General features: G+C 45.3%; 1 protein-coding gene across 1 annotated transcript in view; it reads right to left on the bottom strand.

The window, feature by feature from the left end:
- Positions 1-13,678, bottom strand: part of LOC135078648 (E3 ubiquitin-protein ligase hyd) — a 46,627-nt gene that overhangs the window by 19,799 nt on the left and 13,150 nt on the right. The window contains exons 12-38 of the mRNA XM_063973179.1: positions 12,588-12,970; positions 12,106-12,279; positions 11,582-11,770; positions 10,840-10,951; positions 10,641-10,748; positions 10,409-10,553; positions 9,960-10,103; positions 8,736-8,961; positions 8,563-8,628; positions 8,310-8,482; positions 7,498-7,688; positions 7,008-7,159; positions 6,738-6,904; positions 6,385-6,630; positions 6,064-6,294; positions 5,489-5,667; positions 4,832-5,033; positions 3,919-4,097; positions 3,286-3,469; positions 2,846-3,003; positions 2,284-2,482; positions 2,089-2,214; positions 1,882-2,046; positions 1,582-1,750; positions 1,073-1,238; positions 652-801; positions 83-201 (exon numbers count right to left, since the gene is read on the bottom strand). Coding sequence (XP_063829249.1) covers positions 83-201; positions 652-801; positions 1,073-1,238; positions 1,582-1,750; positions 1,882-2,046; positions 2,089-2,214; positions 2,284-2,482; positions 2,846-3,003; positions 3,286-3,469; positions 3,919-4,097; positions 4,832-5,033; positions 5,489-5,667; positions 6,064-6,294; positions 6,385-6,630; positions 6,738-6,904; positions 7,008-7,159; positions 7,498-7,688; positions 8,310-8,482; positions 8,563-8,628; positions 8,736-8,961; positions 9,960-10,103; positions 10,409-10,553; positions 10,641-10,748; positions 10,840-10,951; positions 11,582-11,770; positions 12,106-12,279; positions 12,588-12,970 — 4,703 coding nt within the window. The remainder of the gene's footprint in view (positions 1-82; positions 202-651; positions 802-1,072; positions 1,239-1,581; positions 1,751-1,881; positions 2,047-2,088; positions 2,215-2,283; positions 2,483-2,845; positions 3,004-3,285; positions 3,470-3,918; positions 4,098-4,831; positions 5,034-5,488; positions 5,668-6,063; positions 6,295-6,384; positions 6,631-6,737; positions 6,905-7,007; positions 7,160-7,497; positions 7,689-8,309; positions 8,483-8,562; positions 8,629-8,735; positions 8,962-9,959; positions 10,104-10,408; positions 10,554-10,640; positions 10,749-10,839; positions 10,952-11,581; positions 11,771-12,105; positions 12,280-12,587; positions 12,971-13,678) is intronic.

Here is a 13,678-nt window from a genome sequence, read left to right as displayed (position 1 = left end):
CTGTAGTTTGTTTCTCAGCGCTAGCGAGCACTTCCAAGCGCTTTTTTCCACCAAACGCACCCAAGTTCTTTTTCTTGTTTACCTGTGGTTCGTCTCTGGTCAAAGTGTGTGAATGGGTCGGTGGGGCTGAAGCGGGTCGCGCCGGTGGAGACCAGCCACGGTCGGTTCCTCGCGTCGATAAGCCCAAACGCCTTGGGACCACTGTAAAGAAAAGCTCATTGTAATAAATGCAATCTAAAGTCTAATGCTTTATGTCACCAAATCATGGATATACCTGGGCATAAATAAGGCCTAAACAAAGTTTCCTTTTGAATTTTTCAAATAAATATTTCAATTTAACATTTTGACAGATAGATGAACAAGCCAAGTCGCGATTTAGCTATAAATGAGAGGGATGGATATATTTAAAAACTAATGAAATATGTGTCCGTAATGAAGGTGCAATTTATTGACGTTAGATTCTCTTTATCTCATGTTATGACTATAACAATAAGTTAAACGATAAGCGTTGCGCTCTAGTTGAAAGTAGAGGGCATTAGGGCGTTAGTAACGCGACTGCAGCGCGGCAGAGGCGTCTGTCGCGCTGCTAAATCACCTAAATGTGACAGCGCTCTAAGTTATCTGGCGTGAGTTATGATAAAAGTTAGTTACCTTCAAGTGGGTTGTTGACCCCGGGCGGCGCGTCGCCACTAGCCGGCACGGTGACAGGCTGGCGCGGCATTCCGAACAGCTCCTCGCGCCGCGCGTTCGGTTGGAGTAGCTGCGGCTGATCCGCCAGCGGTAGAGCATCTTGCATCGTCACTAAAAGTAAACATGTTACATTTGAATCGCTTCGCAATAGTCGACAAATGCAAAAGGGTAGTCGTTTGTTACTCTCCTTTTTGGGGCTATTTTTATTATTTTGCAAGCAGATCACATATGAAGATTTTTTTTAACTAACGTTGAAATTCCAGAGCAATATCTTATAGGTACACTTAAAAATTAACTGTCAACTTTTCTTATACAACACATCTGCCATAACCACAAAAATAGTGTCCATATTGAAAAAGCTTTTATTTATAATGTAACTTACTATTGAATGGGTCTGGCGGTGGGCATCCCAGGCAGAGCGTGGAATCAGACCTCTGGAAGAAGGCGTGGCCACGGCCGCGGGCGCCGTCGCCCTCGCTGTCTGATTCTGCGGCGGCCCCACCGCCGACTACCATCTCCTCGTCGCCCTCTTCGTTCTCATTTTCATCCTAGTAAGACAAAGAGGCATTTAATATGTGGTATTTATTGTGTAATGCATTTACATTAACATTTTATGTAAAACATTTTTGGTCCTTCGAGCCGGATATATCATCGAGTATCAGTCTTCTGCCTGCGGTGTCATTCATACAAATGTCCAGGTAGCAATGTGAACAATGACCGGCGTTCACAAGTGCTGGTGGCGGCAGTATCACGGCGATGATGTAGTACAAAAACCGATTCTATTTTGTGCACATTAAGGTTCGGCAACTGCTCGGCGTGCTCCGAGCTATGCGCGTGTATGAGCGACAGGCAGTGGACTCTATGTCGTAGGTGTTAAGGTTGAATACTGACCGGCGTCCACAGGTGCTGGTGGTGGTGCGGCTGCGGCTGCGCGGCGCGCATGTAGTACACGAGCGCGTCCAGCACGTAGGCCACGTGCTTGAGCGCGGCCACGTCCAGTACTGGCAACTGCTCGGCGTGCTCGGAGCTGTGAGCTCGCAGTAGCGACAGGCAGTCGACTCTATGTCGTAGGTGTTAAGGTTGAATACTGACCGGCGTCCACAGATGCTGCTGATGGTGCGGCTGGGCGGCACGCATATAGTACAAAAACCAATTCTATTTTCTACACATTAAGGTTCAGTACTGACCGGCGTCCACAGGTGCTGGTGGTGGTGCGGCTGGGGCTGCGCGGCGCGCATGTAGTACACGAGCGCGTCCAGCACGTAGGTCACGTGCTTGAGCGCGGCCACGTCCAGTACCGGCAACTGTTCGGCGTGCTCGGAGCTGTGAGCACGCAGCAGCGACAGGCAGTGGACTCTATGTCGTAGGTGTTAAGGTTGAATACTGACCGGCGTCCACAGATGCTGGTGGTGGTGCGGCTGGGGCTGCGCGGCGCGCATGTAGTACACGAGCGCGTCCAGCACGTAGGCCACGTGCTTGAGCGCGGCCACGTCCAGTACCGGCAACTGCTCGGCGTGCTCGGAGCTGTGAGCGCGAAGCAGCGACAGGCAGTGGACTCTATATCGTAGCAGTTAAGGTTCAATACTGACCGGCGTCCACAGATGCTGGTGGTGGTGCGGCTGGGGCTGCGCGGCGCGCATGTAGTACACGAGCGCGTCCAGCACGTAGGCCACGTGCTTGAGCGCGGCCACGTCCAGTACTGGCAACTGCTCGGCGTGCTCCGAGCTGTGAGCGCGCAGTAGAGACAAGCAGTATGCGAGGAACTCGCGGCGGGCGCTGCCTGCTTCTACACCTAGTAAATGAAGAATTCATTTAAAACAACGCATTTGTAATCTAATGGTTGTTGGTTAGAGAACATGTCCCGGTTCTGGTTTACAAGGGTCCAGTATTTAGGAAATTGTAATACTCTGGCCAGTGTGGGGAGAGCAGGCCAAATCCTCCATTTACCTCTGGCAAATTAGAGAGGGTCGTGGTCTTGCAGTAAAGACTAAATGACCTGATAATGAATACTCTACTAAGAAGTTCTTCTTAGTTAGGTAATTGACATCTGCCACTATTCCAAACTTTTCTAAAATAACACAGTCTTCATTCGTTAGATAACCTTTCATTAGGTAACCTACTAAATGATTAATGAAAAGATCAAATCGTAACTCACCTTGTTCGCGATCTCTTGCCCTAGGACCTTCTGAGAACCCAATGATGCGGGTAGCGGGCGAAGAGAACGACGTGACACGCCTAGCGGCCGGCGCGTTAGGTCTCCCGCTATCCGTGCTCGATGTGCTAGCGTTGTTGGTTGTCAGCGACGCGCCGAATCTAGACAAATTGTGACTGGTAAACATATTATTCTCTGACCCAGTTTAGTCTCTATAAAGTAAACAAAACAATGAAATTATATTTGTTTTTTTTATAAAAGTTTATTAGTAATTTGTTATTACACAAATTACTAATAGTCCCGTTAGCCCCTCGTACTAAGCTAAATATGCTTGTATCACGAGTGAGCTCACCACAATAGTCGAACGGCCAGTACGACCCCTTCACCATTCGGCTATCGTGGCTTCATTGGATCAGAAATATACGAATTTTAAAGATTCTCACCTTAGCTGAGCTTCAGTAGCGTCCATTACAGTGACTAGCCAGTCCCAGGTGTTCTTGAGTTGCCTTTCCAAATAACACTGCAGGCGAAGAGCCTCGCGGTACGCCAGTGGCACCATGCGTGGCAGCGGAAGGGTCACGCGCTCATACTCCCAGAGTAGGTCGGCAATTTGACGGATGACAATACCTACAAAAGGGAACAAGAGTAAATAACTATGCCTTTGGAAGACGGCAAAAGGGAAGTAATATGCTCTAATAAACTGAAGAAAATCAAGTCTGTACTCTGTATGCTCAGTAACACACAGCTTTTGGCATAACAGAATCGATAGCTAACTTCATACATGTAGGATATGAGTGCGAAACGGAACGTAAGGATGTGTGAAAGAGAAGGAAGAGTGTGTGTGTGACGTACGACGACGTGTAGACGAACGACGATTGTTTTGAATTACTATTTTTATTATTTTCTACCTTGGGCAAATAAATACGTGGGAATTAGAACCGCATTTCAATTCCTACATACATGTTCGAAGAAATGAGGTTTCTGTGTAAAATTTTGTGCACCCTCAAGTATTTTTTAACCTTCTGAGACACGTGCCGACTTATGTCAAGTAAACTTTGTGACGTCATCATACTAACCGAAGGCCCGCGCCAAACACGAAGCAGTGGTGGAGGTGGAATGAGGGTCGTGAGCGCCCGCGGCGGCCGCGGCGGTGGAGCGCCGCAGCGACGCCGGGTCGATGAACACCAGCGAGGAGCCTCCGGACAGGCGAACGCCTCCGGTAGTGCCACTAGTACCGCGGTTCGTCTCGCGGGACCTGGCAAATTGATAATCATATGAGAACTGCGCAAAAAGATAAGCTAGGTTATCGTGTTTATGCTGGTCGCATGATAGACAAGATTTAAAATGCATTCGCTAATAAAGCAAGTTTGCTATCGTTAGACCGTAAGACCAAATGAAACAGTAAATATTTCCATCATTTTTCATCACTTCAGCCACAGGGCGTCCACTGCTGAACATAGACCTCATCAAAGAGTTGCCAATACTCGCCACTCTTGCCAGGCGGGTTGGCAAGCGCAATTTTTTATAAGGTTTCGCACGCAGACGCTGCTGCCAATCTCGTACTACAGGATTTAGTCGCATCTTACGACACGCCTCCTGTTGGTGGTGGGGAATGGTATTCTCTACGGCCATCCCCACGGCACAATATTTCCGATTATGAAAAAATATGGACAAAAAATAAAAGTAAATTCGCAGTAATTTGAAAATTAATCAGAAAATGAAATCATGCAGAGGCAGATGAAGAAAAAAGACTTCGCTCTGTGATTGTTTTGTTTACATGCATTGAAAAATTACAATGTCAAAATCCGCTATGCAGATGACAATGATGCATTAACCCTTGCATTACACAAAATAACAATCCAATTTCGTTAACTAAAATCCAATATGTACAGTCATTTACTATCGTTCTTCCTCCAGCCTTTCAAAATAGACTGCAATGTTTCAGCACTACTGGCATAAATAAATAAAAAAAAATATTTTTAAACTCACCGAATAGCCCATTGCATCGAATGCGGCGCGAGGTTAGGGCGCGATGGCGGCGCGGTGCGGCGCTCCAGCGGCTCGCCGTCATGTAGAGGCGGCTCGGTCTCGCCGTCCTGCTCATCGGTCTCTCCCGCCTCGGAGTCTTCGTCCTCGGGCTGCGTGGAGTCGCCGCTCTCTTCGTCTGGGTACAGCAGCAGCGAGGCTATGCCTGTCGCGGTGCACGGGATAATTGCGACAATAAAGCCACTGGCCCACGGCCACTCATTAGCCTACTTCAGTGAACTACTACACTGAACAGCGCTAATTACACGTTTGTGTGTCAAGGATTACAGTAGGTTCGGATAAGCAATACGTTACAAACTAAAGCTGCAAAACTATATTTGTATTGCATAAATCACTTGTACCATTAGCCCCTCGTACTAAGATAAATATTTTTCTGTTACGAGTGGGCTCACCACAATAGTCAGGCGGCGGGGTTCGAACCCGCGTTCCTTAAAAGTCGAGTCGGCCAGTCCGACCACTTCACCGTTTGACTATCATGGCTTTTGAAAGTAGTTGCATGATTTAATAACTTTGGAACAAAGAACATTGATCTCGACATTAATTGAAATACTAGTTTTAAAATAAGAACAGTAATAAATTCAATAAATGAATAGAACATACCAGCGTCAGATCCTTGCGTAGCGCCAGTCTGCACGCTTCGCTGGGCAGACTCGGCGTTGTCTTGATCGTCGGAGTCGGATTCAGTCTCCACTTCAGCCAGCAAGTCCAACTCACTCTCGCTCTCACCACCTTCGGCGCGCTCAGTGCCGTTCTCAACCACTACGTGTTGTTCTTGCCCTCTATAAAAATTTAAATAATAAGTAAGAAGAAGCTGATGTTGCTAGATATTCGTGATTTCGGAAAAGAAAAGTAAAAAAAGTCAATGAACATGTGAAAGCTCTCTTCAGTTACCAAGTATCGTCATACCATCAATTTTGCTATAGCACACATAATGAGGGTTTTCGCGAATGAAAGATCCGCTAGATGGCGGGACGTGGATGTGGGGTCTGACTGCTGCGTGATTGGTGGATTTTGACATATCTGTCAATGTCATGTCAAAAATAACTAATCATGCAGTATTTGGACCTCGCGTCTACGTATTGCCATCTGGCGGATTTTTCATTCGCGAAAACCCTCATTAGCAAGACCTCTCCATTATTTTTAGTGGGTTTGATATTTTTTGAATTATTTCCTACCTGTCGCCCATAGGGTCATCATGATGCTGAGCATCGGCCGCGGGCACAGGAGCGGGCGCGTTCGGCTCATCAGTTTCGGACGCGTCATCGTCACCGCCCAAGGCTTCGCCCGCTACGTCATCAGCGTACTCCGTCGCTACGGGCGTGGACGAGCGGTCCGGCACCAGTGTCGAACTACCCATGGAGGTACCGCCAGCGGCAGCGCCGCGACCACCAGCTGCGCTTGATTCCCTATTACAAAAGGAATAAATATCATTTTAGATTGGCTCTCAATAATATACTCGTCCAATTCACACGAAGATTTTTTAAATAGAGACTGACCTGCGAGTGTGACTGTGTCGGGAATGCCCCGTAGACAATGGCTCAACGCCAAATAGATCCTCACTGCCATTCACTAGTTCCACGTAAGTGTTAGCGAGTGGGAAAGGCGCCGTCGGGCGCACAACTCCCAAACGCACGGGAGCTAGGAGCGAATCTGCAGCTTCAACTAACTCTTCAACTGCTAACGCTACTAGAGCAGCGAATACACGGCGGCAACGGACTAGGGACGATGTGATGGAGAGAGGTCTGAAAGAAATGCCAAATATTAACAAAAAGGCCAACCAAAAGCCTATCAAATTAAATCAAATACATATTTATTTATCTAATAAAAGGATGGTGCAGTAAGAACTTACCCCTTCTTCTTTGCGGCTCCCGGCGCCATTTCAACGCTGAATATGACGAATATACGCGCGACTGAACGTACGAATCGACGCGCTACTTCGCGAGCACGCTCGGCACGGCCGGGTATGGTCTCGTTTTGTTGCTCACGAATCAATGTATGCAGCAGGGTGTCTAACATCTAAAACGACAAATACGATGAAATATGACAAGAAGTTCCATCAAATGCTATGATATTGACAAAGGCAAAAAAATTATACGGATATTTATAAATGGAAACAAACCTCGTTAGTGCACTTCACGATGAGCGCGTGGGTGAACTTGTCAAGTAGAGTGGTTCCAGATTGGTTGGGAACCGGGCTAGCGGGCCGACTGTCAGTTTCGCCGCTAACGGCTGCGCCACACATCACTGCGGCTTCTACTGCTGGCCAGTCACCTACGAAAACAATAACTTGTATAATCTACCATTTTCATTTGCCTAGATTCCTAAATGTTGCTAAATTCGATTGTTACTAACTTTGAAATCAATAAATGAGCAGTCAATTGACTTCTCGAACTAATGAGGCTCCCGTTGCGATAAAAATATATGCTCGCTGCAAGTCTCTTGACGCATTTATGTTAGACTCGCACTCTAGTGTTACACGAAATAAATCGTGCACAATATTTGTTGCTACAAAGATAACCCTATTATCCAAGGTTCACAACAACAACTAATAAACAAAGTGGATAGTTTCCCAAATGCTTACCGCCAGTATTAAAATACAACAAACTTACCGAGTAAATGCAAGAGGGCTCTGCGAGCGAATCTAGGTGGTTCCAGGTCGTGGTCGGGGGCATCGACCTCGGCGTCGGAGCCGGGCTGCTTGCGCGGGCCGCGGCCGCGCCCACCGCCTGCGCGGAACTGGCGCTGTTCTACAGCTTGACGCCCGACGGTTTGCACAAGGAATAGGAGGATCGATTCTCCCCTGGAAGATAAAATACAATAAATTAACGTATATATTCTGGATTTTGATAAAAAAAATACAGCCCTCACGTAAACGAGCGGATTTACACTGCATCTTATGAAAATACGTATCTAATGTCCGGTCGCCGAGCACGTCGAATTTCGTCTAATGACCCCAAGCTATCCATCCTTATCGCTCGCGCGTAATTAATTATATTGCTGTCGCGCTCGCACACTCACTGCGGCAGCACGTCGCACAGTCGCGACAAAATTATAATTACGCGCGAGCGATAAGGATGGGTAACTTGGGGTCATTGGAAGAAATTCTACGTGCTCGGCGACCGGGCTTTAGAAAACTATTACAGATATCGGATACTAGATTCAATTTCTGTATCGCGTAAAGTACCATACAACAAATAGTACTACTCCGGACCGTATTGTCAAGGATTCGGATCAGACGCGAAACCGCTCTTATGGTCATATTTGATGCGAACTAGAACAGGTTATATTTTTAGGAGGGTCATAAGATAGACAGTTGAATTGGAACCGATCGATCAATGTTACACAAGTAATCTTGATGCCACACGGGCGGATTACAGTCTCCATTACATATTTCTAAAATAAGTTATTTTAATACACTAACCTAGAGTTGAAGTGTGTAGCGAGCTGTGTGTCTCTAGCCAGACGGGCCAGCAAGTCGCAGCGAGCAGCCCAGTTGCCGCCGACGAGTGCTTTGCAGCGGCATTTCTCCCAGCAGTCGCAGTAAGCGGTGGGCGACGTCTGCTTTTGTTTGCAGTCATGTCCTTTGTGGCACACCTAGAGGACAAAATGAACGTAATATTAACAAGTGAATCTACAAGACATCAATAGAATATATTTTAAATTTTTAAACATACCTTGGCACATTCAGTGCAGCAGCACAAAGATCCAGTGAGTCCACATGTCTTGCATTCGAAAATGTCCTGGAGTAAAAGATTTCAAATTATTACACAAACCAAATTAGAAAGACCTCAATAAAATAAATGTGAATTTTTCATGAAATAAATTGCTTTTAGCAGTTCCTACTCACTTGGTTGATATGCTCCTGCCCAGTCCAGGTGAAGCTGCAGGTATCATTGCAGCACAGCACGAGCAGCGGCGAATGATCGGGGTGAGCATTCGGTGGGAATATGGCCGCCGAGCGCTGCGTCTCGTCAGCATCGGTGCATGCGCGAATCGCGTCAAGCAAAACTAGGGCAGCACGGTATGCACGTTCGGCTACGGCCGCCATTAGGGGCGTTTGACCCATACCATCCCTGTAAAAACAATAGAATAAGAATTTATTTGCTTAATAAATAGTGACCAGAAGATTGACAATAAATCAGACATGAACACATAATAATATCCAGCCTAGGGTTTCTGATTTCTCGACCTATTTTTTTTCTCGAGTTTCGGGAATTCTCGAGGCCAAAGTCTCGAGTTTTCTCGGGTCTCGAGTCTTTTAAATAAAACTGTTAAAATCGGTTGAAACATAATAAAAACACAGGTTTTTTAATCTAATATACCTACTTTTATTGCACAACAATCAATATTAGAATTTAGTACTACTTATTTTGGTAAGGAAAGAAACAAAAAATAAAATCTTCTTTCATAATTAAAATTAACTAATAATCATAACTTAGTTATTAACTAAAGGAACAAAAGTCATAAGGTCGCGTGTACTTTAATGATAAATAACAATAAAAATCTGGAGCTACAATTGAATCACTAGTTTTCCAAAGAACACAAGTCCAAATAGCAAAATTACGATAAATAGTTTTTTTTATAAACAAAAAAAAAACACTTTTTTATAAATTTTTAAATTTCTTGAAGATAACGACTTGAACAAACTTTACGAGGAGGCACGAGTACCTAAATTATCAGACAGTTAAGAAATTTTTCAGTCTTTAAATCAGTCAGAGTTGAACATACATTATAAATAGCATACTCGTAGGTGAACATTATTACTTAGTTTCGATTGAGATCATTACTTGCAAATCAAATTAGTTAAAAAAAGGAAAGACTAGGCCAGTCTAAAAGCAACGTTAACCTATTAAAACCTTACTTTTGTCTAAGAAAATAGGCTTTCAAATATATTAAATCTTCAAAATTGAAACTCGAGAATTCTCGAGTTCCGGTAATTTTTTTCTCGTCTCGAATGAGCCAAATTTCTCGAGTTTTCTCGAGTTCGAGAAAGCTCGAGCAGAAACCCTAATCCAGCCAGAACTTTTATCCGAGAAAATCTAGTGAGGCTTCTAAAACTGTGAATACTTACTTGGCAGTAAGTAGCTGCATCAGATGCGGCTGCAGCGCAGCGCTTTCGCACAGCGCACGCAGAGCTGTAAGCGCGTTACCGCGTCGCTCGGCCGGGTCCGCGCTTACGGAGGCCCCACCTGAGTTGCCCCCGCTAGACATTTTCCTGCAAACGTATCATCTATTCAACTTCCAACGTAAACGTTACATTGTTATAAAGGCAAGAAATCTGCTATCAAGAAAACATAAACGATAAGTTTTTTTTTTATTTAAATATTTCATCAACAACAACATTACGCCAATAACGGAAATATTTTGGCCAAGTTTTTAATCACATTTGCCGTCATTATCTGTAAGTTTTGAATGAAAAGTATACTTACCAAAGCAAAACAGTTCAGATGTAGTACACATCACTAGCACATTTAGTACACGTCATAAATAAGAAATACACACTTTTCTATGCTTACTCACCCATTGTTAGTGAGTCCCATCAGGCTGTCTTCATCGCCAGAGGTTTCGAAAGTCTCCGGCGGCCATGACAGAGCGGGTACAGCTTCTTCGGCGTTGGCGCTACCACCCGTGCTTCCAGCCAAATTGGGCATAGAAGGATTTTCTGCTAAGAATAATTATAAATAAATAATAAGAATAAATAATGGCACATTATTTATTATACCTATGCATAATAATAATTTATGAAACAAACCTATATCGGGCTCCTTGTTGGACGTAGGGGCGCACATGTGAACGCACGCATGCAAGATGTTTCTATTGCCGTCGCAGCGCTCTTGCAGTATCGAAAGGATTTGTTGCTCTAAAACAAATAAAAAAGTTATAGAGAACTGCATTTTTACAGAAATACAAGTTCAAAGTCATGCAAGCAAGACGCAAGTAGTCAAACTCACTGTTTGCATCCGTTTCCAACTGGTGTAATAGTTGACGGACGCCGTCAAGATCGCAACGTAGTACTCGTGGCATCATCAGCTGCGGTTCCGGCACGATGATTATAAGGGCCACCTGCGAATTAAAAAGGAAAAGTTACACTTTAAATATCTCAAGTATAGTTTAAATTCTTACGATCATTTCGTCGAAGGACAAGGATTTAAGCTACAAAATGTCATGGCCGAAGTATTTGCATTGATGTATTTATGTACAAAATGGATAGGGGCGATTGGCCACTATTTCTACCCGCTGCCACTCCATGTTCTACAGCTTAACCGACAGTAAAATCTAACTAGTGAAGGTCATCTATTCTACTGATACAAGATGCTGTCTCTATAACCGTCAGAGCTTGCTATTTACCTGAGACTTGAGCGCAGCATGGTGCGCGTGGGCAGCCGAATGTGGATGCAGCGGCAACGCGTGCGCGGTGAGAGCGCGCGCAGGTGGTAAGTTCAATGGCGGAGGCTCACGGACCATTCCATCGCAGTCGCGCGCCACTGGGTATAGGGCGTTCTTGGCGTTGTTGCCGTCCAACATGACAATGGACTATCCTATTACTTTCACAGCTTGTTATTTACCTGTGACTTGAGGGCACCGTGATGCGCGTGCGCAGAAGGTTGACTTTGAGGGTCTCGTATCACGCCCAAAGTAATATGCTACTGATACAAGGTGCTGTCTCTATTACTGTCACAGCTAGCTATTTACCTGTGACTTGAGCGCAGCGTGATGCGCATGGGCAGCCGAATGTGGATGCAGCGGCAACGCGTGCGCAGTGAGAGCGCGCGCAGGTGGTAGATTCAATGGCGGCGGCTCGCGGACCATGCCCACGCAGTCGCGCGCCACTGGGTATAGGGCGCTGTTGCCGTCCAGCATAATGACTACTGGCTCGCTACCCTGTAGGAAAAAAAAAGTGTTTCAGTTAGCTCTGGGAGTAGGTCGTAATCTAAATCTTTCTTTTTCTATCACGTTTAGTAATAGTGTTGCTGGATTGAATGGTTAATGCGGCATGGGCCAGTGCACACAAATATCGCACACACAGCAAAGTACATGGCCTACACCTTTTTACTCAGCTATTTGATATTCATTTATGGCTATTTGTTGTTTGTCATCCTGTTTTTCATGTTGTGTCTACTTCACAACATAGCCATCAATGATTCGATAACACAAATTCGTTAGTTCGATACAAGTATTTTTTCTAAACGATGCACTTTAAAATTATTTAGCCTTACCTCAGCAGCAGTCGCCAGTTGTATCGCTTGCCCATTAGAGTACCCGAGGAGAGCATTGTGATCGGTGGGGAAGGTGCTATCAGTCAGAGCGCGGGTGGTTCCCACCGCATATACAGCGTAAGCTAGCGCCCCTCCTGGGCGACGCACTACGGCGTGAACACCGCGACTGTCAACCTAGAAAATAGAAACATTTATGTTATTATTAATTACAAAAACAATTTGGTCTACGGACATTATCAGAGATCCGGCTCGAAGGACCATTTGTTTAATACTGGAACACTATGGGTATCAAAAAAAGGTCTTCTAGCGCCGGTAGTTATAGATACTCAAGAAAGGACTAAGCTTGATAATTATGTATCTCATTTTGTTTTAGAAGACCTTTCAGAGATCATATTCTACTGATGTTCGAACTTTGTCTAGGGACATAATACATACTTGAGTAAGATTGAGACAGTGTAAAGAGAAACGTAAGATATACTCACAGCAATAGTGATCACTTGCACTTCAGGCGGCAACGCGATCTTCCTAGGCGAGCGCTGAAGGCAATCTGGGCCTCTCGGGCCGGCCGCGCCGCCTGCGCCCCATTTCACCGCCACCAAGTCATCTTTGCGCACAAGCCTGCAGTCTTGCAACAATGCAGTCCAGTCATCAGGAGTCGACGGCACGACCTCCTTGCCGTCTTTGCCCACTGTCGGGAAGCGAACAGCAGCGTACGCTCCGTCAACTTTCAACACACGTCCGAGGGGCACGCTCTTGACGTCCTCAAGGAACACGACCTCTTTGAGAGGCCATTCCTCTTCGTCGCGCTTCGATCCGTCGTTTGAAGAGCCCTCTTCGCCGCGAACGGTCACACGCTTGGCACGTTCTATGAAAAAAAAAAGAAATAAATAAGTAAGGATGGTTAATAGCCTTAGAGCGCTTTCGCATTTCGGCAATTTTAGCAGCGCTCTTTAGTCGCAGGTCTCTCAATTTCATACTATATGACATCGCGGCAGCGGCGATTTTACAATGTGAAGGCAGGCATTCGCTGCAATCGCGCTGCTACTTTTTCCTTGATAAATGGGCTATCCAACACAAAAGTATTTTTTCACATCTAATTAATAGGTCCTGAGATTAGCCCGTTAAACAAAACAAACTCTTCAGCCGGGCTAAGATGCGCGCCGTGATAAAATCTTATCGATGATTTTAGACGAGCAATGTATAATCTTATCGCATAAAATCGAAGAAATGGCGCGATAAAAACTTATCGCGGCGCGCATCCTAGGCCTACAGCTACATCTAAATATATAAAAGGAGAAACTGACTGACTGACTGACAGATCAACGCACAGCCTAAACGGCTAAACGTAGGCACAGTAGAATCTCGATTATCCGGACTTCGATTATCCGGATATCCGATTATCCGGACTCATTCTTCATGGTTTTCTAATTACCGATTCAGGATCTGGACCCATAAAAACCGAAGGCGCCGCCAACGTAACATGGTACGGACGTCTTTTTGGTTCATTGTTAAAAGAAATGGATGTCCAATGGTCTAAAATTTAGATTTTTAGACTCTAAAATGATGGTATTGA

Source organism: Ostrinia nubilalis, chromosome 2, assembly GCF_963855985.1.
Source record: "Ostrinia nubilalis chromosome 2, ilOstNubi1.1, whole genome shotgun sequence".
NCBI classification, from domain to species: Eukaryota; Metazoa; Arthropoda; class Insecta; order Lepidoptera; family Crambidae; genus Ostrinia; species Ostrinia nubilalis.
This window is presented reverse-complemented; position numbering and strand designations above follow the sequence as displayed.